Source organism: Mastigoproctus giganteus, chromosome 6 (genome assembly GCF_048544385.1).
Source record: "Mastigoproctus giganteus isolate SK-2022 chromosome 6, ASM4854438v1, whole genome shotgun sequence".
Lineage (NCBI taxonomy): Eukaryota > Metazoa > Arthropoda > Arachnida > Uropygi > Thelyphonidae > Mastigoproctus > Mastigoproctus giganteus.
The window spans coordinates 168,522,339-168,548,640 of record NC_143580.1 but is presented as its reverse complement, the minus strand read 5'-3'; the positions used below and the strand labels follow the sequence as shown (position 1 = coordinate 168,548,640).

Sequence of the window (26,302 nt, the reverse complement as noted above, 5' to 3'; positions counted from 1 at the left end):
TATCTATATAGTATCATGGCAACTCGTTGTGAAGGCAGAGCACAATATGAGAAAGAGCAAATGATGCCCACAACAACTACTTTGTAGTTTTTTTAAGAGTGTCTATGGTGTATCTAAACAGCGATATTATATAGATACTAAACTCTTAAAGTATTATGCCTTGTGCATTTAATTATTTTAAATATTATCTTATACCCCTTTTGGCATCTCTCATATTGTGCGATTAACTTCACAACTGGGTCGTCATGTCTGCAATACTAGGGTACCTGCCCACCCACTGATGATAGGCCAATAGCCTTGAAACATGTCTGGGTGGTGGTACTCACTGAGAATAAGTAACAATAGTCTTCTCTATTAGTGAAGTGTTACTTATTTGAGGTAGTGCAGTATCATGGCAACTCGTCGTGAAGGCAGAGCACAATATGAGAAAGAGCAAATGATGCCCACAACAACTACTTTGTAGTTTTTTTAAGAGTGTCTATGGTGTATCTAAACACCGATATTATATAGTTAAACAATATGCACATTTTATGAGTGTGAGTTCTTTACAATCTTTTTGCTAAGCATTTAACACTTTTTGGAAGAACACAAAAGTGGCTATAAAGTAAAGAATGCACTTTCATGCATTCGTTGGTTTATATCCAGTCTTGTGCAGCAACTTTGTTAATTTGATCCATTAATATAATTGCTGTTTCTTTTTCATTAACATAGTTTTGAATCTTATTTCATCTTCTACTCTTTTAATTACACTTTAATTTAATTAAAGATTGGTGGAACAGGACCAGGGTATGTCTGCCAGGGGCAAAAGTTGATGACGTTATAGAGCAGATATTATCTTTTCAGGGCAAAAAAGGTGATATTGTTGTACATGTTGGAACTAATGACATTAAGAGTAAGATCTACAGATTTACACAACAAGTATAGGTCAATGTTGAAAAAAAGTCATGAGTTAGGGTTGAATGGGAAAGTGTCTGCAATTCTGCCCAGACATAATAGGAGGGAGTGAGAGCCTTACTGATCAGTTTTGCCCTGGAGAGACTGTGCAGGGCTCAAGGGGTAGAACTTTTTTCAGCATGGTCTGTGCTTGTTGACAGGAGAGACTGCTTCTACAGGGATGGGGTGCACTTCAGTCAAAAGTGTGCAAGAATATTTGCTGATGCTATTGAGGCAGTGTTACGTGGGTCAGAAAACTGCTAGCCTGGGGGGGGGATACACAGACTAAAAGGTTAACAGTGGCTGCGGGCAGAGGCAAAAGTGATTCTTGCACTGCTTCTATTAGAATGAGCAGCAGCATGGAAAGCAAGGCAATGGAGATTTCCAGGACTGTTGAGAATCATAGTGGAACAAATAAATACATGGGCTGTGTCAGGGTAACTAAGAGTAGAAACAAGTGCATGCACGCTTGCATGTACACCAATACTAGGAGTATGGTTAATAAATATGATGAGCTTGAAGTAGTAGTCAAGACATCAAAAGCAGATATTGTTGGGATATCAGAGATGTGGTGTCCCACAGATATCGGCAGTGCAGAATTGGAATTTGCGGAGTACAATGTGTATAGGAACAACAGATGGGATAGGAAGGGAGGAGGGGTTATGCTGTTAGTTAAGAAACATAAAATCTAAGGAAGTGAATCTAATTGATGCTGGTGGACAATGCAGTGTTGAGTCTGTTTGGTGTGACATAAGCACTGGGAAAGGAAAAACAAGAGTAGATGTGTGTTATAGGCCTAATGAATCTGATGAGTGTAATGAGCAGTTGTGCAGAGAAATAGAATGGGCCAGTAAATCAGAATGTCTTATAATGGGGGATTTTAACTTTCCAGATATTGACTGGAACTTGTGGGTTGGTCACTCGCACACTAGCAAGACTTTTTTGGATTTATTGGATGACGGTTTTCTACAGCAGTCTGTTCAAGAGGCGACCAGAGGGAGTAATACTCTTGATCTGATTATCAGCAGTGATTATTCATGCATTAAGAATTTGCAGGTAAAGTAACCACTGGGTGACAGTGATCACAATGTACTGATATGGGAATTACTTAAAGATGTAACTACCATCAAGGCTAAAGAGAAGGGCTTTTGCTTTCATAAATGTGACTATAGGGGTCTCAGACAATTTTTAAATTCTGTACTGTGGGATCAACTGATGATGTTACCAACTTTGAATTCTAAATGGGAAGCCTTCAGGGACTTAATAAATAAATAAATTTTCTGTTTATACTCGGACGACCAAACGGTCAGAGGAGTTCACAAGATAGACAGATTACAAGAAACAGCACCATATTCAGTAGTCACGGGCTTGAATCCCGGTCACTCAAGGCACGTGTACTTATGCACCCGCGCACCTGACCACTAGGTTACGGCGATCTTTGAGGCTACTAGGCTTTTCATTCCAACTAAGAAATACTGTTCAAGGTTCAGGCCTAGATGGATGTCAGATGAATTATGAGGATTGTTGCAGAGAAGAAAAATGTATGGGATGTATATAAATTATCAGGTGACACAGAAGCCTATGGCAGATATAAGCTTGTCTGTAATCAAGTCACAAAGGAAGATAGGCAGGCAAAGGCAGATTACGAGAAATCTTTGGAAAAAGATGCAAAGAAAAACAGCAAAGAGTTCTTTACTTATGTAAACTCTAGAAGCAAAGGGATGAATCAGATTGGAATCACTTAACATAGATGGGTTGACTATTGATGGTCATGCTCAGGCAGCTGATAAACTGAATGAGTATTTTGCACCTACATTCACACATGAGGAGTTATTCAATGAGGGAAATGCCAGAAGTTTAACTAACTCTAACAGGGAGCTAAGTGATTTTGTAATAACTGAGAGCAAAGTGGAGGAGAAATTGTTGAAGTTAAACATAAGGAAGTCACCTGGGTTGGATGGGATCTATCCAGTTATATTAAAGGAGGCAGCAAAGGAAGTAAGCATGCCCTTAGCCATAATTATGAGAGCTTCCTTGGACTCAGGGGAGGTCCCCATACACTGGAAATGTGCAAATGTATCACCAATTCACAAAAGGGGTTCAAAAGGTGGCACAAGTAAGTATAGATCTGTTAGTTTAACTTGCTCAGATTAAGAACCTGAGAGGGAATAGATTCAAATTGAGGAAAGACAGTTGTAGAATGGATGTACGTAAGTTTGCCTTTAGCCAGCGGGTGATTGATTGGTGGAACAGACTTCCATCTTTTGTTGTGGAAATTAATAGCCTAAATAAATTTAAGGCTGAGCTGGACAGACATTTAGAACGAACAGAGGGATGAATTAGGAGGTTTTTTTTTTTTTTTTTGGATGATGCTGCATAAGCTTGCTTTCTTGCATCGTATGCCTATGCTCTACTCTCTGTTTCTGTTTAAATAATAGTGACAAACATGTATTCCACCATGGTTCTTAGGTGGGAAATATACCAGATTTTTAACTTGGTGGTCTTTGATATGAAGGAGAGTGATGAGAATTCCACAACTATGCATCTAATAAATCAATCCAATGACAAGTTGACCAAAAGAAAAATGCAGAATGAACACTGACTAGATTTTGGTAATCTAATTCCTTTATATAAACACCTTGTTTACCTTTATCTAAAAATGTTTATCAGAGCTGGTAGAGGTAACAACAGAAAAACCAACTTCTAATGAACATGATCTGAACGAAAAGACCCTCAAAAGCTACAACAGGAGCAAATGTGGTGATATTAGATAAACCCAATTTTCAGGTCCTGTACTCATCCTACCACTTTGCAAGTTACTATTTATCCCAATATAATGGTTCTAAGTAGTGCAAGAATTCAATCCACCTGTGCTTTTAGCCATAGTATTTCTAGTGCGTAACCCTTCCCCCCCTACACTCACCCCATCTCCAAAACAATTATCTCTATCTCAATATAGCAAATATTCTTGCACCTCTTCTCTTGAGTGAATTCCATCACTACAAAAGCAGTCTTTTCTGTAGACAGGTGCAGGAAGCAGGCATAACAAGAAAAATTCTATCTTATGGGTCTTGCACACCATTTCCAGGCTGAAATTGATTGACAAGGCTAGGCCATAAACTATATGCTGTTCATTCCTGGGTGAAATTCCAGACACATTTTTGTCAACACCATATCATAATTATGAAGTAAGACCTCAGATTTTCTATATTTGTTATCACTAGAACCTGCATCTACAACATTATCACCATTTGTGATGATAATTTTATTCTATAATATCATTAACTTTTGTCCCAGTACTCTTGTTCTATTCTATCCTTGTTAGGAAATATATTTCCATTTTCTAACAACTGAATTGCCTAGAATTACAATCTCTTTGCAACCACAGCTTTCTGTCCCAAAATAGGTTGTGCTGATCCACTCCTGCAACCATACACATGGGAGTGAACATCAATGTTTTGGTGCATCCCCTGAGTACCTCATGAATCCCCAATTTAATTTCCTCCATCAAAGCACTAATATCGTATTAGAGGCAGCTCTGAATGCAAACAAAGTTAGTGCAAGTAATAAGATTTTAACCCATAGGAGAACTGTCTGCAGCAGCTCTCCAAATCAAACCCAGTTTACCAGACATATTCATAGTTACAACTAAAAAATTAAACATATAAAATATTATAATAGTATTAGTAATGGCCGCATGGTGCAAGAAAGCCTATGGCTTATGCGGCACCAGCCAAAAAAAAAAACCCCGAATTAAACAATGATAAAAAATAATAATAATAAATAAATAAATAATAATAATTAATAAAATAAAAGGAAATTAAATCTATCATCCTACGCGCTTCCCTCACCCGAAGGTACTATCCAGATGACCTTTGAATTTCCCCAAACCGTCAGCCTCTACCACACATGCAGGCAACTTATTCCAGTAATTTATAACTCGCTGGCTAAAATAAAACTTCCTGCAGTCCAATCTAAACATTTCTCCCCGTAACTTGAATTTATGTCCCCTAGTTCTAGCATCATTTATAATCTTGAAACTTTCGTCCTCATTCATTTTACTGATGACTCTCAGAGCCTTAAACACCTCAATTAAATCTCCTCTAAGGTGTCTAGTTTCCAAACTCTGCAACCCATATATTTGAAGTCTTTCTTCATAATGATGCCCTTTTGCCGATCTCACCAGGCGAGTTACCCGTCTTTGCACCCTTCCATGAAGCTCGATGTCTTTCTTTAGGTGCGGTCTCCATACTTGAACACAGTATTCCAAGTGTGGTCTAACAAAAGCCTCATATAATGGGATTATCATGTCCCTATCTCTACTTGCAAAAGTTCGATAGGACACTATGGGCTTTCCTTGCAACCTGTTTACAATGCTCAGAGAATTTCATGTCTGACCGTATCGTAACACCAAAGTCCCTTTCCTCCAGTACTGGGTTTAGTTGAACTCTACCAAGTGAATAAGTTATTTTGGGATTACTGTTTCCCAGGTGTAATACCTTGCACTTTGTTGGATTAAAGCATCGCTGTCATTTTTCTGACCTTTCCTGAAGTCTATCGAGGTCTCTCTGAAGAAGCTTAACTTGACAGTGATCATTAACTACTCTACCAATTTTAACATCATCTGCAAATTTAGACATCACGCCCTCTATCCCTTCATCGATGTTGTTTATGAAAATTAAAAACAACACTGGTCCTAATACTGATCCTTGAGGAACCCCGCTTCTTACATCAACCCAATCTGAGGAATAGCCATTTATCACAACCCTCTGCCTCCTGCACTGAATCCATCGAAGGATTTTCCCAGTGATTCCAACCTGTTCCAGCTTATAAAACAACTGCTCATGTGGGACTGAGTCAAAAGCTGTGCTGAAATCTTAATAAACAATGTCGAAATTATTCCCTAAATCCAGCTCGTGAGTGACCCTTTCAAAATAGTGAACCAGATTTGTTAAACATGATTTTCCCTTTACAAAACCATGCTGAGTATTTCAATTCAATCCAAATGATCCTGAATTCCACCCTTGATCATTGCCTCCATGATTTTCCCTACCACTGAAGTCAGACTGACAGGTCGATAAATTTCAAACTTCAATCTTAGAGCCACCCTTATGTATGGGAGATACATTGGCACTTTTCCAATCCAAAGGAATCTCCCCAGAGTCTAATGATGCTCGCATAATTAGCCTCAATGGTTCAATGCACTCACTTGCCGCCTCCCTTAAGATTATAGGGTATATTCCATCAACTCCAGGAGCCTTACTGGCCTGTAGGCTCGAAAGTTTTTTCATTAAATAATCTTGCGAAATTTTAATATCATTAATTACATATTTTTCAACTTTGCTCCCACAATTTCCCATTGCCACAAAAGGTTTTTCATTTGTAAATATCGATGCAAAATAACTGTTGAGTTCATCTGCAATGGCACCTGGTGTATTTAATACTATCCCCTTTCCCTTATGTAAAGGTTTGATTTGGTTTGTCCTGCTCTTCTTGGCATTTATACAGTAATACCCCGACTTACGCGAACTCGGAGTTACGCGGTTTTGATTTTTCCGTTTTTCAGCACTGCCGCCCACTATCTTCAAGGTCTTTTTCATGTTATCGATATACTGTGCGACGGCGGAGAATGAGAGCGAAAGATGAACAAAATTCAACTTTACTGTGCATGAGCTGCACACACATACAAGAATTTGTATTCCAACTGTCGTATTTATATGGTGCGTTCGAATTCGTGCTCAACTTTTGTCGGAAATTACATCGTTTTCATGAGAGAAATGGATCGCGTTGGTCGAGCCGTATACAGTCAGTCCTCGTATAACACGTGTTTACACTACATGAATTCGATCATACACTATTTATAAATACGGTAACGATATCTTATAATATAACATGAACCGAATTGGCTTATGCACGATTCGCCTTTGTGTTTACAAGAAATGGCAGTCGAACGCAGAATCACCCCAACCGTACGCAACACGATAGGAATGAAGAGAAGATTCAGAAAATGTATTTATGATTTTTATATCAGTGAAGGGGAAACACATTTCACCATAATAACGTAAAAACCAACACAATTCCAGCTATCGGTATGCAATTAGATCGAGTTTACTACCAGTTTACAACAGATTCCACTAGCAGAAACGCAACTGGATTGTTATTGTTTTATGGTAGTAACCCCTAGAAATGTGAGGTGTTACTAGTGTATCTCTGCCTTTATGGTGTTGTTTATTCAGTTGCTGGCGCCTCCGTAGCCAGGTGGGAAGGAGCAGCAGTGCGTAGCACACGCTTCTTGATTAGACCGGGGTTCGAGCCTGTCACCACCAAATACGGAGTTTGCAGAAAGGTCAGGGAATGACCACCGCATATCCCCGGAGCAATATGGCCTTAGTTGCTAATGCTCCTAAAAACCAAATAACAACAACTTATTCAGTTGCTACATGCGCACAGCTTTGTTTATGTGTATCAAGCGTGCCTCCTCGTTTTGTAATTTTGCTTTATTCCCTAAAAATGAGTAAAATACTTAAAAGGTGTGAAAAGGAAGTGTACTGGTGAAGATACTGCAGATTCAGAGAGAAAAAGAAAAGCAATTATCGATAAACAGAGGCGGACTGAGTCAAAAATTCTTACCCGGGAAAATTTGTAGTGGCCTCATACTATGGTTTATGGCCAAAATCATACAGGCCTCCGGGGTTTCCCCGGTAAGGCTTATGGCCAGTCCTCCTCTGTCGATAGAGAAAAAATATGAAATTGTGAAACGCTTTGAGCGAAATGAAAGACCATGTGATATTGCACGTGCTACAGGCCTAAATGAAGCAATGGCAAAAAGCACATGACAATTGCAAACTTGACAGGTTGAAAATTGAAAAGGGCTCAATTGTAAAGGGCTTAAAAATTTTAGAAAACATAGACTCCAATGAAGAACGCGTTATAGCTACAAAGCAAGAAATAAAAAAATTATTAGCTTGCTACGAAGAAATTCTGTGTGAAAAAAAGAAGGCTCTGTGTTGTCAGACGAATTTGTTAGATTTTAGGAAGCCATCGACATCGAAATAACTTTTTTACATAAGTCATTTATTTTTTTAATACATATTTTGTATTAATATGTATAAAGAACTGCAATTTTATTAATATTTTTCTTCTAAACTAGTGTTTTTGTTAGTCCTTGGTCCCAATTAAACAAAATTTATATGTATTTATATGCAAAGTTGTACCCCGACTTACGCGAATTCGACAAGCGATTTTCGTCGGACCCATCTATCGCGTAACTTCGGGGTATTACTGTATATGTGAAGAATTCCTTAACCCCCCCCTCTCTTTGCTCTGTTTGCTAGTGATTTCTCATAAACTGCCTTTGCCTCTCGAACCTTTTCTGTGGCTCTATTACAGATCATCTTGTAGCTGTTATAGGCTTCAGTACTTTGCTCTGTAACCTTTCCATGCCACCGTTTTCTGCTCAAGTAATGTGGCAACTTCACTATTCATCCAACTTGGAGCCCTCCTCATGGAGTATTTTTTTAATGGTAAATATGCATTCAAGGAATCTGTGATTAATGTTTTAAAAGCATACCACAGTTCAAATGTATTCATTCTCTGTGCGATATCTACACAGTTAATAGAGGCCATGTAGTACCTTAAGGCATCATAATTTCCTTTTTTGAAATTATAACCCATTCCTTTGCCTTTTGCTACTGCTACCCTTCTCATCATCGTCGAACGTAGAACTCCGTGATCACTTCCTGCTACTGGTTCCTCTTCTGTCAGCCCTGTTATGTCATCTGATTCATGGGTGATGATGAGGTCTTGGATATTCTTTTCTCTAGTACTTTCCCTGATATGTTGATACAAATAATAGTCTAGTTGATTTAAAAATTTTGTTCCCCATGTCGAGTTTCCTTCCCATTTCATTATCATCATCAGCCATTTTCAGTCCACTGCAGGATGAAGGCCTCTCCAGCAACTTTCTAGGTCCTTCTGTTTTGAGCACTGGCCATCCATTTACTACCAACAAACTCCTGAATTTCATCTGTCCATCTCCGCCTTTGTCTTCCAGGTTTTTTTCTAGCTCCTCTTGGGTACCATTCTGTTATTTTCTTAGTCCATCTGTCATCATGTCTTCGAGCTATGTGTCCTGCCCAAGACCATTTTAGTTCTTTAGTTTTGATAAGAATGTCCTTTACTTGACTTTGCTGCCTAATCCATGTGTTTCTCTTCTTATCTAACAGTCTGATTCCCAATATAATTCGTTCCATTCTTCGCTGTGTAGTTCTCAGCTTCTCTTCCATTCTTTTGATGAGTGCCCAAGTTTCACTTCCATAAGTCATGATGGGGAGTATACATTGGTTCATTATTTTACATTTCAGACAAACTGCTCTTCAGTATGTGACTATATTTCCTGAATGCTATCCATCCAAAATTTATTCTTCTCTTGACTTCCAGCCATTTATCATTATTACAGCTAATAACTTGTCCCAGATAAGTATATGACTCCACCTTTTCAATTACTGCTCCTTCAATCATTATTTCCCTTTCTGTGGCATACTTGTTCATCATTACTTTTGTTTTAGCCATATTCATCTTTAGTCCAAAATCCTTACTATCTGTGCATAACTGATTAAGATTTTCCTCTAATTCTTTGGGATCTTGTCTTATGACCACAATCTCATCTGCAAATCGTAAATGGCTTAGGTACTCTCCATTCACATTGACTCCTTTCTGCGACCAGTCTAATCTTCTGAAAGCTTCCTCAAGGGCAGCAGTAAACAGCTTGGAGATATTGTGTCACCTTGTTGAACTCCTTTCTCGATTTTAAATTTCCTACTGTCTTTGTCTAGTCTAATAAAGGAGGTAGCATTCTCATATATTTTCTTCAAAATCATAATATGTGGGGTATCTATGCCTTGTCTTTGCAGTGCCCGAAACATTGCCTTATGCTGTATGGAGTCAAATGCCTTTTCATAATCCGCAAATGCCAGGCATAATGGTGTTTTATATTCATTTGCTTTCTCCATTAGCTGTGATATTATGTGAAGGTGATCCATAGTTGAGAATCCTGTCCTAAAGCCAGCTTGCTCTTTCGGTTGATTCCCATCAAGTATTAGGCCTGACGTAGCCCAGTGGTCAGGAGCGAGAGTGTAACACGCGTTCTTTGAGTGGACCGGGGTTCAAGCCCGTGACTACTAAACAATAAATATTTGTATCGATGATTTATTTTAAAATCTACTGACTTGGTTGTTGTGCCGGAAATTTAGTTATTTATTTTATTCTTTCTAATCTGTTAGTAATGACCCTTGTGAACAAGGGTCATTACTAACAGATGTGGGATAACAAGCTAATTGGTCTATAATTTCCAATTTCTGATTTATCTCCTTTCTTATGCAGCAAAACTATGATTGCATTATTCCACTGCTTAGGCATCACATTTTCCAATGCACTTTGTGAAGAGCCTTGCCAGTTTTTGTTATGTCTCTTCCTCCCAATTTTAACAACTCTACAATAACTTCATCTTCCCCTGGGGCTTTCTGATTCTTCATTTTCTTCAGTGCATGTTCTACCTCATCAGGAAGAATATTGGGTATGTCGTATGTGTTGCTAATTTACAATCCATTCTCCCCACTGCTGGCATCATTCCCTCGCTCCTTGTATAATTCTTTATAGTAGTCTTCTGCTATTTGAATTATGCCTTCTCTGCTGTTTATAAGTACACCATCGCTGTTCTTCAATTTCAGTATCATTTGTCTTTCTGTATTACTGCTCATGGCTGCTGATTTAAATCGTTTGTTTTCCCTTAATGCTTGTTCTACTTTTCTTGTTAAATCTCCTTATGTCCTCTCAGTCTCTTTCTAATGCTTCGCATAACCAGTATACTCAATTTTTTCCTAGTCAGTGTTTATCTTGCTCTTCATTTTTCGCCTTCGGTTCATCATAACAAGTGTTTCTTGACTAATTTTTTCTTTGGATTTCTTTTTCCCTATAGGTTTCTTGGGCTTTATCACTTTCAGAAAGTTGTGATATTCCTCGTCGATATCTTGGTCTTGTGCAGTCTGCAGAAGCTCAAACTTGTTTTTAAGTTCCAGTACATACTGCTTTTTCTCCTCTTCTCTTATCTCAAAGACCTTTGTATTATTTACTCAAGTCAGTTTTTTTCCTTTCCTTTCCTACATCTATATCAAGTGTAAATCTTACTATTCTGTGATCACTTCCAACATTTACCTTATTCAGGACAGTAACATCATTCACAATATATCTTCTGTTAGTGAAGATGAAGTCGATTTCATTAGCTGTTAATCCATTTGGACTCTTCCATGTCCACTTCTGTTCACCCTTTTCTTGAAAAAAGTGTTCATTGCTGACAATCCTTGAGATTCTGCAAATTCCACGTCTTTCACCTCTTTCATTTCTTTCACCAATTCCGAAATTTCCTATAGTTCCCCTTTCTGTGCTCTTTTGTCTTTTTCCAACCTTAGCATTGAAGTCCCCCATAATAATAGCGTAGTGGGTTTTCTGCTCATCTAGAAGACTCTTAATTTACCTTCCCATTTACTCCAATCATTTAGAGGCAAATTGAAATCATCCATAATAAGACATTGACGCTTACTTGCCCATTCCATTTGCTTGTATAGGCTTTCGTCATAATCTTCACAATCACCTGGTCTGTAGATTGCTCCTACTCGCATTATACCTTTGTTTCCAACTATACCAGGCCTCCGTAGCCAAGTGGGCAGGAGCGGGAGTGCAGTAGCACACGCTGCTCTTTGAGTAGACCGGGGTTCAAGCCCCTGACTGCTGAATACGGTCGATCTGCCAACCCGCACTGGACCAGCGTGGCAGATTATGGTCCATTTCCCTCAGCATGAATTGTTGAGGAGGCTTCCATCCTACAGTGGGTTGATAATGGCTGCACTTTACTTCCAACTATCTCAATACCATACAGATTCTATACTAGCATGTGAAACGTCTGAATCCAGTAAAGCTATCGTCGCACTCAGGCTGCTTAACCCCACCACCTCTTCTATCTACCCTATCCTTCCTAAATACATTATACAAGCCATACTGAAACTCATCGTCCCCAATTTCCGGGTGGCACCACGTCTCTGTAAGCCCTATTATGTCCGTGTTACTTGTTTTAACCAGCAGTTTGAATTCGCTCATTTTATTGACGACACATCTAACATTACTATATAAACAATTATGACTTACTGTTCTTGTATATTTAACTACCCTAACACAACCCTTGAAGTTTTTTAGGCTCTCTTCCCTGGAATTAGCTACCCGCTCACTTGAAACGTTTCTGTCCTCAGAACACCTAGATAATATGCCCAGTTGGGGTAACAGATAAGAGCTCTTGAGGTATGTGGAAGAGTTACTTTGACCAATATTATCAGATAAATGCGTGTCAGTATTACCCACATTCCCTCCTAACTAGCAGTTTCCCTGAACCTTTAAGGTATCCTCAATAATACCGGCAAAAACCTTTGCACCACCTTTGTTTAAGTGTATTCCTTCTACCTACAAGTGTGGGCCATGCTGATAGAAATTTCCCCCTAAAAGCCTTGCAGAGTCCTTCAAGTCTTGAGTTAATACCATGCAATAAACTCAAGAAATTGACCTGCTCCACTTTCTCATTATTTAATTACAATTTTTTACATTTGTTGTAATAATGTAAAGAAAGGAGAATGCATATGCCTAATTTTCTGCAGTAAAAACATACACTGCTAAATCTTTGGTGCTTGAAGCCCTTGCCATTGGAGTCAATGTTAATGGCATTCTTGTATTCCTAACAGTAATCTACTGTTCTCCTCCCATAAACCTTTAGTGATAGAAGATCTGAGCATGTGGATTTTAGCAATGGCTAACCCCTTTTAATATAATATTGTGCATCGATTTGGTGATTTCAACTTACAATGTGCAGACCTTTCGCCCCATCCCCATACTCTTTTAAGTGTTGTGATAACTCTTAAATGATGAATCTGACAAAGCTAAAGTTCTCCTTTGTAAAACAGATTCACTTATTTAGTAATACATGATACTGTAATTTTCACTCTTATTTCATCTTGATCTGCAAATAATCTTATATATGGTGATTTATGACCTGGTAATTCATGTACCTTAAAATCTTACAATGGCAGCAATGTTGATTTGGCCAGTCTTCCAGTCTGACCCCGCCACCAACCATGATCGTGATGTAAATGGTTATGTTAAGTAGTTTTATTACATGCTACTTGTGTTAATGTTTTCCTGTTGTGTTGCATTATTCAATTCCTACTATTAGTTCACACTCTCCCTATATTTATTTATATATCTTGTTCAAATTTTCAATCGTTAATAAAATACTTTTTATTCATCCACTGAAGTTCAAATAAATTTTTTTAAACTTGTAGTAGATGACACTTGATGTTAATACAGTTTTTTCAAATATTAATTCATTAATTAAATTTAATTAATTAATTTTAGTTTTATATGGGAGAAAAAAATTTCTCTTATATAAGATATTTAGCAGGATATAAATTTAGGAATAAAATTGAAATCAACAGGCAGTAGCTCAATCGGTAAAATGCAAGGATTTCAGTATTTTTCACGTGAAGGTGACGAATGCGAGTTCAATTCTTGCGAAAATCAATAATTTTTTGATAAATTTTTGTTATTCATCCACTCAAGTTCAAATACATTTTTTTAAACTTGTAGTGGATGACACTTGATGTTAATACAGTTTTTTCAAATATTAATTCATTAATTAAATTTAATTAATTAATTTTAGTTTTATATGGGAGAAAAAAATTTCTCTTATATAAGATATTTAGCAGGATGTAAATTTAGGAATAAATACCGTCAGTGGCGAAGCGTGTAAATCGCTGGAAAAAAATTTCTTTTTCAGATTCTTTTTTCATTCTGGGTTCTAGTCTGAGTCAAGGAGGGAACAAAATGGAAAATGAAACATGTGAATAAAAATAATAGTCCAACACCATATATAGAAAGGAAAATGAAAATTGCAAGGAAATTCGCTTTCTATTTTGCCACTTAATATTGTGATTCTGTCATATGTATATACATATTTATATTAATTGTAATTATTTAATAAAAAGTAACTAAAATAAAATTTTCCTTTGTTGACCTAAGTAGGAATTGACTTTAAAAAAATTTTTTTTTTATATTAATTGTTTTCTCAGGTACATTTGAGATGTGTACTAACTTAGGTGTGTGTGTGTGTGTGTGTGTGTGTGTGTGTGTGTGTGTGTGTGTGTGTGTGTGTGTGTGTGTGTGTGTGTGTGTGTGTGTGTGTGTGTGTGCAACTAAAGTTTTAATGTGGATATTACATATGCAATAAATGGCTGCCAACTTTATAATTACCCCTTTATCAGAAACTGCTAACAACATTATAGTGATTGACATAAAAGTTTAACCAAGAAAGAATAACATACCTGTCTCTGTTAGCTCCCAAGCTCATTCGGTTATCTTGGAAAGTCTTTGACCTTTAATGAATTCCATGCAAGAGTTCGTGATAAAACATGTTAATCTTTTTCTTAAATCGTATAGAACATTGGTTTTCAAAGTGGGGTCTGTGAGATTTTTAATAAAATTGAGATGATTTTATGATCTTTGTTGTGTTTACTTTTTCTTTTTAATAAAAGAGGGACAGATATATAATTTTAAAAAAAATCTGAAATGAGGATTTGAAATATATTAACAACATTTTAATACAAAGTAAGTAGTATCTGAGAGTCAAGGTTGTCTAGGAACAGTTGTACTTGAAGTGTGTTCTACAAAAACCACTGGGGACCAACAAACGGATACCAAAGGTTCTACAAATGTTGCATTAATTTTTTTTTTTTTTTTATCATTGACTTTTAATTAATCTGTATATTGTTTTTAATTTATTGTTAATTATTACTATTTTTAAAGCTATTTGGGTTTTATGGAAGATTCAGATTTGCAAAAGGTGCTAGCACAACTATTCAGATTCAGCAAAGATGCTAGTACAACTATATGGAATCCTTTCATTTTTTTATATATATATATATATATATATATTTATATTACTTAATACTTGACTTACGGAAATTCGACTTTATGTTAGTGTTAGACAGCCAGTGAAAACTTTAAAAAATCATGGAAACGTATTTTGAATTTCATGTATTTTCCTACAAAATATGTGAAAACGTATTTTGTAGGAAGAAATGGAGGTATTGTGAAAATATTGTAATGTTGAACCCAATAACACATTTTTTTTTTTTTTTTTTTTTTTTGTAATTCTTTCAAAGTCCTTGGAAGTTGAAAATTTTGCTATATTTCTAAGCTATTTATCACACAGAAAGGTCATATTTATAATGAAAATTGCAATAAGAATCAATTTTGAACCCCTTTGTGATATTTTTCTAAAGCACGTTTCTGGAGGTCACGACCATAAAACAACAAAACCAATAAAAACAATTTGCACTTTCTGGTTTTTGCACTAAATGGTTAGTAAACTTGATCTTATTGCATTTGCGATAATACCGATAAATGCAATTGTGTGGGTTTTTAGGTTATTATGGTGAAATGTGTTCCCCTTCACTGAAATCTTCAGTCATATAAAAAACAAATTTTCAGAAACTTCTCTTCATGCCTATTTACATTTTACAATGATGAAGGGAAAGCAACCAGCAAAAAGTGTAAATAGTGACAGTGCTAGGAAACGAAACAAAATTGATTTAGAAATGAAGATGATTAATTAGGAAGCGGGACAAAGTTTGTCATCTATTGGAAGGGAATTAGGTCTCGCTGCTTCAACAGTGAATACTGTTTTAAAGAACAGTGCACTATACGTGCACTATCAAAGGATCAATGCACTTAAGATCAACAGTGATCGTAAAACAGCATTCAGTTTCTATGTCAAAGATGAAACAGCTGTTAATAATATGGATGGAAAATCAGATTCAGAAGCAAGTGCCGCTGAGTCCAATGGGCATTCAAGCAAAAGCAAGAATTATTTATGAAGATATTAAGGGTATGTATGGCAAACCCCAACCCAAGTTCATGGCAAGCAACGGATGGTTTAATAGGTTAGTATTAGTATTAGTAACGGCCGCATGGTGCAAGAAAGCCTATGGCTTATGCTGCACCAGCCAAAAAAAAAAAAAATAAATAAATAACTAAATAATAATAATTAATAAAAAAAAAAGGAAATTAAACCTATCATCCTATGTGCTTCCCTTACCCGAAAGTACTATCCAGATGACCTTTGAATTTCCCCAAACTGTCGGCCTCTACCACCCATGAAGTTAACTTATTCCAGTAATTTATAAATCACTGGCTAAAATAAAACTTCCTGCAGTCCAATCTAAACATTTCCCCCCATAACTTGAATTTATGTCCCCTAGTTCTAGCATCATTTATAATCTTGAAAATTTCGTCCTCATTCATTTTACTGATGCCTCTCAGAGCCTTAAACACCTCAATCAAATCTCCTCTAAGGTGTCTAGTTTCCAAACTCTGCAACCCACATATTCGAAGTCTTTCTTCATAAGGACGCCCTTTTGCCGATCTCACCAGGCAAGTTACCCTTCTTTGCACCCTTTCAAGAAGCTCGATGTCTTTCTTTAGGTGCGGTCTCCATACTTGAACACAGTATTCCAAGTGTGGTCTAACATAAACCTTATATAATGGGATTATCACGTCCCTATCTCTACTTGCAAAAGTTCGATAGATCATCGATAGGACACCATGGGCCTTCCTTGCAACCTGTTTACAATGTTCAGAGAATTTCATGTCTGACCGTATCGTAACACCCAAGTCCCTTTCCTCCAGTACTGGGTTTAGTTGAACTCCACCAAGTGAATAAGTTTTTTTGGGATTACTGTTTCCCAGGTGTAATACCTTACACTTTGTTGGATTAAAGCACAGCTGCCATTTTTCTGACCATTCTTGAAGTCTATCTAGGTCTCTCTGAAGAAGCTCAGCTTGACAGTGATCATTAACTACTCTACCAATTTTAACATCATCTGCAAATTTAGACATCATGCCCTCTATCCCTTCATCAATTAGCATTAGCATTAGTAGAGGCATTTGATGCAAGAAAGCAAGCTTATGCAGCATCAGCCAAAAAAAAAAAAAAAAAAAACCCACTTCCACTTCACCCCTCTGTTCGTTCAAAATACCTGTCCAGCTGAGCCTTAAACTTATTTAGGCTATCAACCTCCACCACAAGGGATGGAAGTCTGTTCCACCAACCAACCACCCGCTGGCTAAAGGCAAATTTCCGCTTTATACACCTCTATCAGATCACCTCGCTGGTGCCTAGTCTCCAGACACTGTAATTTGCAAAACTTAAGCCTTTCTTCGTAAGAGCACCCCTTTGTTCCATTCACTAATCTTGTTGCCCTTCTCTGTACTCGTTCCAGCAGCTCTACATCCTTCTTGAAATGAGGCCTCCAGACCTGTATACAGTACTCTAGGTGTGGCCTGACCATTGCCTTATACAATGGAATAATCACCTCCTTATCCCTGCTGGAAAAATTCCTGTATATCATTGACAATACTCCATGAGCTACTCTTGCAGCCCGTCTGCACTGCTCAGAGAACTTCATATCTGCCTGTACAACCACCCCCAAGTCCCTTTCATTCTCTACCACTGTCAGTGTAGTACCACAGAGTTGATACGTTGCTCTGGGGTTGCTGTTTCCCATGTGTAGTACTTTACATTTGTCAATGTTAAACTTCATTTGCCACCTCTCAGCCATCTGCTCAACATTTCCAGATCCTGTTGCAGCAGCATAGTGTCAGTAGTGTCCTTGACAACCCTGCCAACCTTTGTATTGTCTGCAAACTTGGACATTAAGCTTGATATACCATTATCAATATCATTTATAAATACAGAAAACAATAATGGACCCAACACTGAGCCCTGAGGGACTCCACTAATAACATTAGTCCACGATGAGCAGTGTCCATTGATTACCACTCTCTGTCTTCTCCCCCTCGACCACCCCTTTATCCATAGCAGCAATTTGCCTCCAATGTCACACTGCTCTAATTTGTGTAGCAGTCTTCCATGTGCAACAGTATCAAAAGCCTTTCTAAGATCCAAGTATATAATATCAAAGTTATTCCCTGCATCCAGTTCTTTTGTGACTGCATCATAGTATCCAATCAAGTTGGTCAGGCAAGACTTCCCCTTAACAAAACCATGCTGTGTCTGAGCTATAACTGAAGTCTTGTCTAAATGATCCTGCAGTGCTTCTTTAACCAGTGCCTCCATTAATTTTCCTGGAACAGAAGTTAAGCTCACAGGTCTATAATTACTTGTGTCAGCCTTTGATCCTCCTTTGTGAATTGGGGTCACATTTGCACATTTCCAGTCTATGGGTACCTCCCCTGAGTCCAAGGAAGCTCTCATAATTATGGCTAAGAGTTTGCTTACTTCCTTTGCTGCCTCCTTTAATATAACTGGATAGATCCCATCCACCCCGGGTGCCTTTCTTGTGTTTATCTTCAACAGTTTCACCTCCACTTTACTCCCAGTTATTTCAAGATTCTGTAGCTTACTGCTAGAGTTGAATACACTTCTGGCATTCCCCTTGCTGAATAACTCCTCATGTGTGAATGTCGATGCAAAATATTCATTCAGTTTGTTAGCTACCTGAGCAGGATCATCAACAGTTGACCCATCAATATCAAGTGGACCAATCTGATTCATCCCCTTCCTTCTAGAGTTTACATAAAGAACTCTTTGCTGTTTTTCTTTGCATCCCTTGCCAAGGATTTCTCGTAATCTGCCTTCGCCTGCCTAACCTCCTTTGTAACTTGGTTGCATATCAACTTGTATCTATCATAGGCTTCTGTGTCATGTGTTAATTTTTAAGTATCCCATGCATTTTTCTTCTCTGCCATATGCCTCATTAGTTCATCTGACATCCATTTTGGCCTAAACCTTGAACAATATTTCTTAGTTGGTATGTAAAGCCTAGTAGCTTCCAAGATAAGTTCTTTGAATGCTTCCCATTTTGAATTTGCTGTTGGTAACATCATCAGTTGGTCCCACTGTATAGAATTTAAATACTGTCTCAGTCCATCGTAGTCCCCTTTACGGAAGCAATAACCCTTCTCTTTACCCCTAATGGTAGTTACCTCTTTGAGTAAATACCACTTCAGCACACTGTGATCACTGCCACCTAGTGGTTCATTTATCTGCAGATTCTTAATGCATGAAGAATCACTGCTGATAATCAATGTCGTTTATGAAAATTAAAAACAACAGTGGTCCTAATACTGATCCTTGGGGAACCCCACTTCTTACATCAACCCAATCTGAGGAATAGCCATTTATCACAACCCTCTGCCTCCTGCCTGAAGCCATCCTTCTATCCATCTAAGGATTTTCCTAGTGATTCCAACTTGTTCCAGCTTATAAAGCAACCGCTCATGTGGGACTGAGTCAAAAGCTTTGCTGAAATCTAAATAAACAATGTCGAAATTATTCCCTAAATCCAGCTCGTGAGTGACCCTTTCGAAATAGCAAACCAGGTTTGTTAAACATGATTTTCCCTTTACAAAACCATGCTGAGTATCCTTGAGAATTTCAATTCGATCCAAATGATCCTGAATTCCACCCTTGATCATTGCCTCCATGATTTTCCCTACTACTGAAGTCAGACTGACAGGTCTATAATTTCCAACTTCACTTTTAGAGCCACCCTTATGTATGGGAGATACATTTGCACTTTTCCAATCCAAGGGAATCTCTGCAGAGTAGTAGTAGTAGTGGCATGTGATGCAAGAAAGAAAATGTATGAGCTTATGCAGCATCAGCCAAAAAAAAAAAATCACACCATTCCCTCCAAATGCCTGTCCAGTTCCTCCTTAAATTTATTCAACCTATCAACTTCCACAACGACAAATGGAAGTTTGTTCCAGCAATTAACCACCCGCTGGCTAAAGGCAAATTTCCGCACATCTATTCTACATCTGTCTTTTCTTAATTTGAATTTATGCCCCCTTAGGTTCGTAATCTGAACAAGTGGAAGGATCCCATCAGAATTCAGCGTGCTCAACCCATTCAAGGCCTTACATACCTCAATCAGATCACCGAGCAGGTGCCTAGTCTCCAGCCACTGCAATTTGCAGAACTTAAGTCTCTCTTGGTAAGAGGATCCCTTCATTCCCCTCACCAATCTTGTTGCCCTCCTCTGTACACGCTCAAGTAAATCTACATCCTTCCTAAAATGAGGCCTCCAGACCTGTACGCAGTACTCAAGGCGTGGCCTGACCATTGCCTTATACAGAGGGATAATCACCTCCTTTTCCCTGCTAGCAAAATTCCTATATATCATTGACAAAACCCCATGACTTGCCCTGGCAGCCTGGCTACATTGCTCAGAGAACTTCATATCTGACTGCACAATTACTCCCAGGTCTTTTTCATTTTCTACCACCTTAAGTGTAGTACCACACAGTTAGTACGTTTCTCTGGGGTTACTTCTACCCATATGCAGTACTTTGCATATGGGTAGTGATGCTCGCATAATTAGCCTCAATGGTTCAATGCACTCGCTTGCCGCTTCCCTTAAGATTATATTCCATCAACTTCCGGAGCCTTACTGGTCTGTAGGCTCGAAAGTTTTTTCATTAAATAAACTTGGTTCAAGCATCACACTGGTTTCCACAACGTTAAATTGTGCAGTGGAGTCGTCAGTGCCGATTCTGCAGCTGCAGAGAAATTTTTTGATGTGTTGGAAAAAATTATTGATGAAGGTGGCTGTCTATTCAACACAGCACATTTGTAATGTTGACGAGACTATTGTGTATTGGAAAAAAATACCTGATCGAACATACATTGCCAAAGAGGAAAATATAATGCCAGGTTTCAAGGCGTCAAAAGATAGGGCCATGGTCTTGCTTGGGGCTAATGCAGCAGGAGATTACAGATTAAAAACCATTGCTTGTGTACCATTCTGGAAATTCTCGTAAATTTAAGGGCATCAATAAAGCCACCCTACCCATGCATTTCCGATCGAACCAGAGAGCATGGATAAAAATATCTCTCTTTGAGAATTGGTTTATATGCTGCTTCATTCCCAAGGTTGAAAAATATTGTAAAGACAACTACGTACCTTTCAAGATTTTGCTTCTATTAGATAACACTCCTGGACATCCTACGCATCTAAATGATTTAAATTTGAACATGAGAGTCATATTTCCACCGCCAAACACAACTTCACTCATCCAACCTATGGATCAGGGTGTTATTTCTAATTTAAAAGCATACTATTTATGCACAACATTTGCTCAGGCATTGTCTGCAGTAGATGATGAGAAAAATTTTACATTAAGAGAGTTTTGGAAATTTTACAATATTTACCACTCCATCTTAAAAGTTTAATAAGGCCTGGGCGGAAATTACTAAAAGTTGTTTAAATGGCAATGGAAGAAAATATGCCCACTGCATAAAAGGCTTCGAAGAATTTGAAAAAGACAAATCATATGAAGAGGTTACAGATAAGATTGTAAAGGTTGCAGAGCTACTTCAGTTGGAGGTTGGTGCCAAAGACGTGGAGGAGTTAATAGAGGAAGGAATTATCTAACGAAGAACTTATTGACTTGCAGGCAACAATAGTGAAAGAAGAAAATGCTGACGAAGCTCAAGATGAACTAAATGAGAAGCCGAGATGCTTCATCACTAGAGAGAGAGATATGGCAATGGCATTTCGTGAAATTGCATCGTCAATGGTGAGGATTTGTGAAGGTAAATCCTGACAGCGAACGATTCTTAAAAGTTAACAGAGTGGTGCTTGCTTGCTTGCAAAAATCCATATGCTTGCTTGCTACAAAGAAATCTACGATGACAAGAAAAAAAGCCACCATCCAGCCATCCATTAATATGTTCTTTCGTAAGGTTGAGCGGCCGACCCCTTCTAAATCTGCACAGCTCTCAACCTCTGCAGTGGCGTACTTATCAGCTGAAGATGTCGATTCTGGTAACGATGCTCGAGAGGTGAAACCTACAGACCTTATGCCTGTCTCCTCTCTTTTTTTTGTAATTTTATAATTTTGAATTTTTTTTAATTTGCACCCTTTTGTAATTTTTCCTGCGCATGAGATAAAAAAATTGAATAAATACAATTTACATGTATAAATATAAGTATAATATAAAATTTAAAATATATGAATATAAGTATAATATAAAATATAAAAAATATAAGTATAATATGAAATATAAATATAAGTATAAATTTACATGTAATACAATTTACATATAAATTCTATTTACATGTTTATTGAACTTTTCTTTTTTTGATTAAATCAATTCAGCGAGCACAGTTGTGAGTGCTGCACAAGCATGGGAGAAATTCCAACTTACATAAAATTTGACTTACATAGCATTCCACAGAACGCAACCCTTATGTAAGTCTGGGAGTTCCTGTATGTATATTTATATATATGTACTAACTCTTACAAAGCCAGGTCCCTTACAAAAAGGTTGAATTTTACAACCCCAGCTAGCTCAGTATGTTTTAATAACTTTTTCTATACTTTTTACCTTTCTTCCTGTTCATAGAGCTATTAGTGCAATACGAGGGTGATATGAACTTTCCAACTATCCTCATTCTATCGCCATTTTCATCTTTATTTAACTACGCCTTTATCCCTTCTCCATTCTCAATTTAATACCTCTCCCTATACAATGTGCTTGTTACTATTTATTTTAATTCTTCTAATCTCTACAAAATTCCAAGACTAAAATATTTTTCCATATTTACTCAAAAATCTACATATACAGTGGAACTTCTATTTAACGAATTTCTCTATATTACGAATTTTTTTGCAAAACATTGCACCTTGAAACGAAATTACATGTAAAATTAACCCCATATAGCGAAGTGTTAGTCTCTCTATAACAAATTTTTAAAAAAATTAGTAAAATCATTTTTGAAGATTTTCAAGCATTTACTGCTAAACAGCTGCTCAAATATACTGCCTCCTTCCTTCCAAAATTGCACATTAGTATCTGGAATTAAATGATCATCCTTTTAGTAAACACTTGTGGCCATTGACGGCCCGTAGGGGAGGGTCTTTGTTTCATTTTTAACAGTTATTAAACCAAATGGGTTTTCTTAAAAGTGGTCGTAGACTTTACAATAAATAGGGTAGATTTGTAAATTGATGTTGACTCAGGGGAAAACGAAATTCGTTGCGGTAAACTTTAGCATGCTGCAGCGGCAATACATAGAATGCTACCATAGTCGGTTTTTAGTAATGCCTACTGAGTGACACTTGCTTCTCACCTCAACTGTACCACGTGACCTTCCTGTCAATCATTATATGATATATCCGTTCTCATCTAACTGGACTCCCAGTAGATGGTTTTCGTGAATGTTTTTTTTTTTTTTTTTTTTAATTTCGTTCGTCAACAATCACATAGGCTATATGCTCTTGTATTTTTTTTTTTTTTTTTCTGAAAAGTAACATACAGCATACATTAATCATAAATTTTCTTTCATGTATATATGAATGAAAGCAGAATAAAAGAAATTCACAAAGTTGTATATTTCTTTAAAGTGATTGATAGGAAAGGTCACGTGATACTTACTGTTGAATTGGCAAGTGAACATCATTGAGTAGGCGGTACTAACAATTCACTATATGGCCAGTACAGCGAAGTTTGCGGTGTATGTATGTATCAGCAAGAGCTGCAGTAGAGTAATTTTTACAATTGCAGAAACAATGTCGAAGAGAAAGTGTTTAAGTATTAATGATAAAGCAAATATTGATATGATATTGACCAGGATTTTAAGAAAAAAGATCTTGCAGAGAAATTTGGCATACCTACAAGCAGTTTATCTACGATTTTAAAAAATCGAGAATCAATTTTAAATGCAATTGAAGGAGGAGCAGACAAGAAGGGAATTAAGTTGTGTATATACGAAGATGTTGATAAAGCTGTTCTAAAATGGGTGCAGATTCTTTTACCTGAAAATAATATACCAATATCGGGCCTAATAATTAAGCAACAAGCTCTGAAATTTGCACAGTCCCTTGAAATTTCATTCCAAGGGACTGTGCAAATATAGAATTTAATGCGAGCACTGGGTGGCTAGATAAATTTAAGAAGCGCCACAGAATCATGGAAAAGGTTATTTGTGGAGAAAGTGTTAATGTAAGCGAAGAAGATTGCAACAGTTGGAGGAACAATATCTTAAAGAAGATTTTGGAAGAATATGAGCGTAAGGATGTTTTTAATGCTGACGAAATGGGTTTATTCTTTAAATGTTTACCGAATAGAACACTTGCTTTTAAGGATGATAAATGTTTTGGCGGAAAACAAAGCAAAGAAAGAATCACTGTGCTAGTTGGAGCAAATATGACAGGAAGTGAAAAATTAAGAATTTTAGTCATCGGAATATCAAAAAACCCAAGATGTTTTAGAGGCACAAAATCTTTTTTTTTTTAACGAAAGAAAAAAGGAAAATCGTGTTGGTAACTGACAACTCTCTGGCACATCCTGCCAGTATTTCTGCCAAACTTAAAAGTGCGAAGTTGTTGTTTTTACCACCAAACGTAACATCAAAACTCCAGCCAATGGACCAAGGCATTATTAAAAATTTTAAATTTCATTATCGAAAGAGAATAATAATGAAGATTGTCAATGCGTTATCAGAAAATATAAACTTGGAGGTTACAGTTAACCTTACAGATTGCATCTCTGAACTGGCAAAAGTTTGGACAAACGATGTCACTGAATACACTATTCAAAATTGTTTTTCGAAAGTGGGATTTGCATTGAATACAGAAGTCGAACAACGATGGGCGAACAAGATGAACTGCCTCTTTCACAACTTAAAAACTTTTGGACATTATTAGAATCATCCAGAAACATCGAAAATGAAATAACACTGGATAGTTATGTTTGTGTAGATCACAGCAGAACACCAAATGAAGATGAAATACTGCTAAACAGTGTTAGACGTGACCATGATCACGAAGAAATTAATGATGGCGCTGAAGACGCATCAGAACAACCCGTAGAAAAGCCAACTCGCAAAGAAATGATTAACGCTTTTAAAATGTTTCTTATGGGTCTACAGTTTTGTGAAAATGTTTCTGATAATGTTTTTAATGCTCTGAACAAATGTGAGGTTTTCTTTGAGAATCAGACAATTTTTTAATTGTACTGTGCAAACGAAAATTACAGATTTTTTTTTTAATTTGTGATACTTACTGGCGAAAATTGTGTCAATGTGATTTAAATGAGTATGTTTTTAAAATAAAATACATTAAAAATGAATATAGATTCATTTTCATAATCTAATTAGATAATTTCTAATAAAAAAGATATTCTCTGTATAACGAAATTTCTCTATAACGAATTTTTTCGCTGGATTTATCGAATTCGTTAGAGGGAAGTTCGACTGTATTTCAGAACCTTTTTCACACTCTGAAAACACTTAATTATATTTTTTAGCCTTATCCTTATTTTTATCTTAATAATTTTCATATCATTGACACTGCGTTGGGAGTACCTTGTCCATACTATAAAAGAATGTGCTATTTTTTTTTTTTTTTTTTGCTTTTTGAATTTGTTTATTTTTATTTCTTTATTTTTTGCTTTTTGGCTTTATATCACATTTCTTCTACTGTTATGGACATGTACAGAAATGCAGTTCCTGATACATGGTCAGGTGTAGTCCCCTGATGAAATAACTGACCATATATCAATATTTACTTCTGCTGACATCAGACTTAGCATTTTTGCGCTCCCTGTATTCGACTTATAACTAAATTTGCCCACCGGTATCTGACGACAGCTCTACCACCTTTTATTCTATTTTACTTGATTTTGTTTAATCATTTAATATTAATATTTTTACTGTACAGTTCCTTCACCTCAAAATTGGTTTTGCAGTTCAGCCCATAATTTTCTTAATTCATCGTAACTTTTGGGATATTAACATTCTTTCACCTTTTTCAAATCTACATACTTCTTTTTTCTACTATCCTTACCCTTCTAGTCCTTGGCACTTTGTGTAATTTTCACCTCCATCTATGCAAACTTTATCAGACTTATCTATTCTTACATGCTTATATACTTTTGCATCCTTTACTGCTGCTTTGCACATTTTGGTGCATTTGTTATACCTTGCTTATTTATTTTTTATTTTTATTTTTCCATAAACTGTAACTCTGACTTTAAATTACATTTAATATATATAATTATATATTTTTTTTTAGGAACATGACACGAGTGGTTTCAAGGTGAACAGTCTGTCTTCTGCTTCATTGTCCCTTCTTGAGGTTACATCCATGGATTCTGAGGTAAGAAAAGTTACTTTTTTGAATTGACCTACATAACCGAATGTACATATTTTGTAGAGTAATGTTTGACAGCATTCCTCACTCT

General features: G+C 36.8%; 1 protein-coding gene across 1 annotated transcript in view; it reads left to right on the top strand.

Annotated features, from left to right (window-relative positions):
• Positions 1-26,302, top strand: part of LOC150084737 (RNA polymerase II-associated protein 1) — a 630,471-nt gene that overhangs the window by 81,740 nt on the left and 522,429 nt on the right. Inside the window, exon 5 of the mRNA XM_090376342.1 lies at positions 26,134-26,217. Coding sequence (XP_090232468.1) covers positions 26,134-26,217 — 84 coding nt within the window. The remainder of the gene's footprint in view (positions 1-26,133; positions 26,218-26,302) is intronic.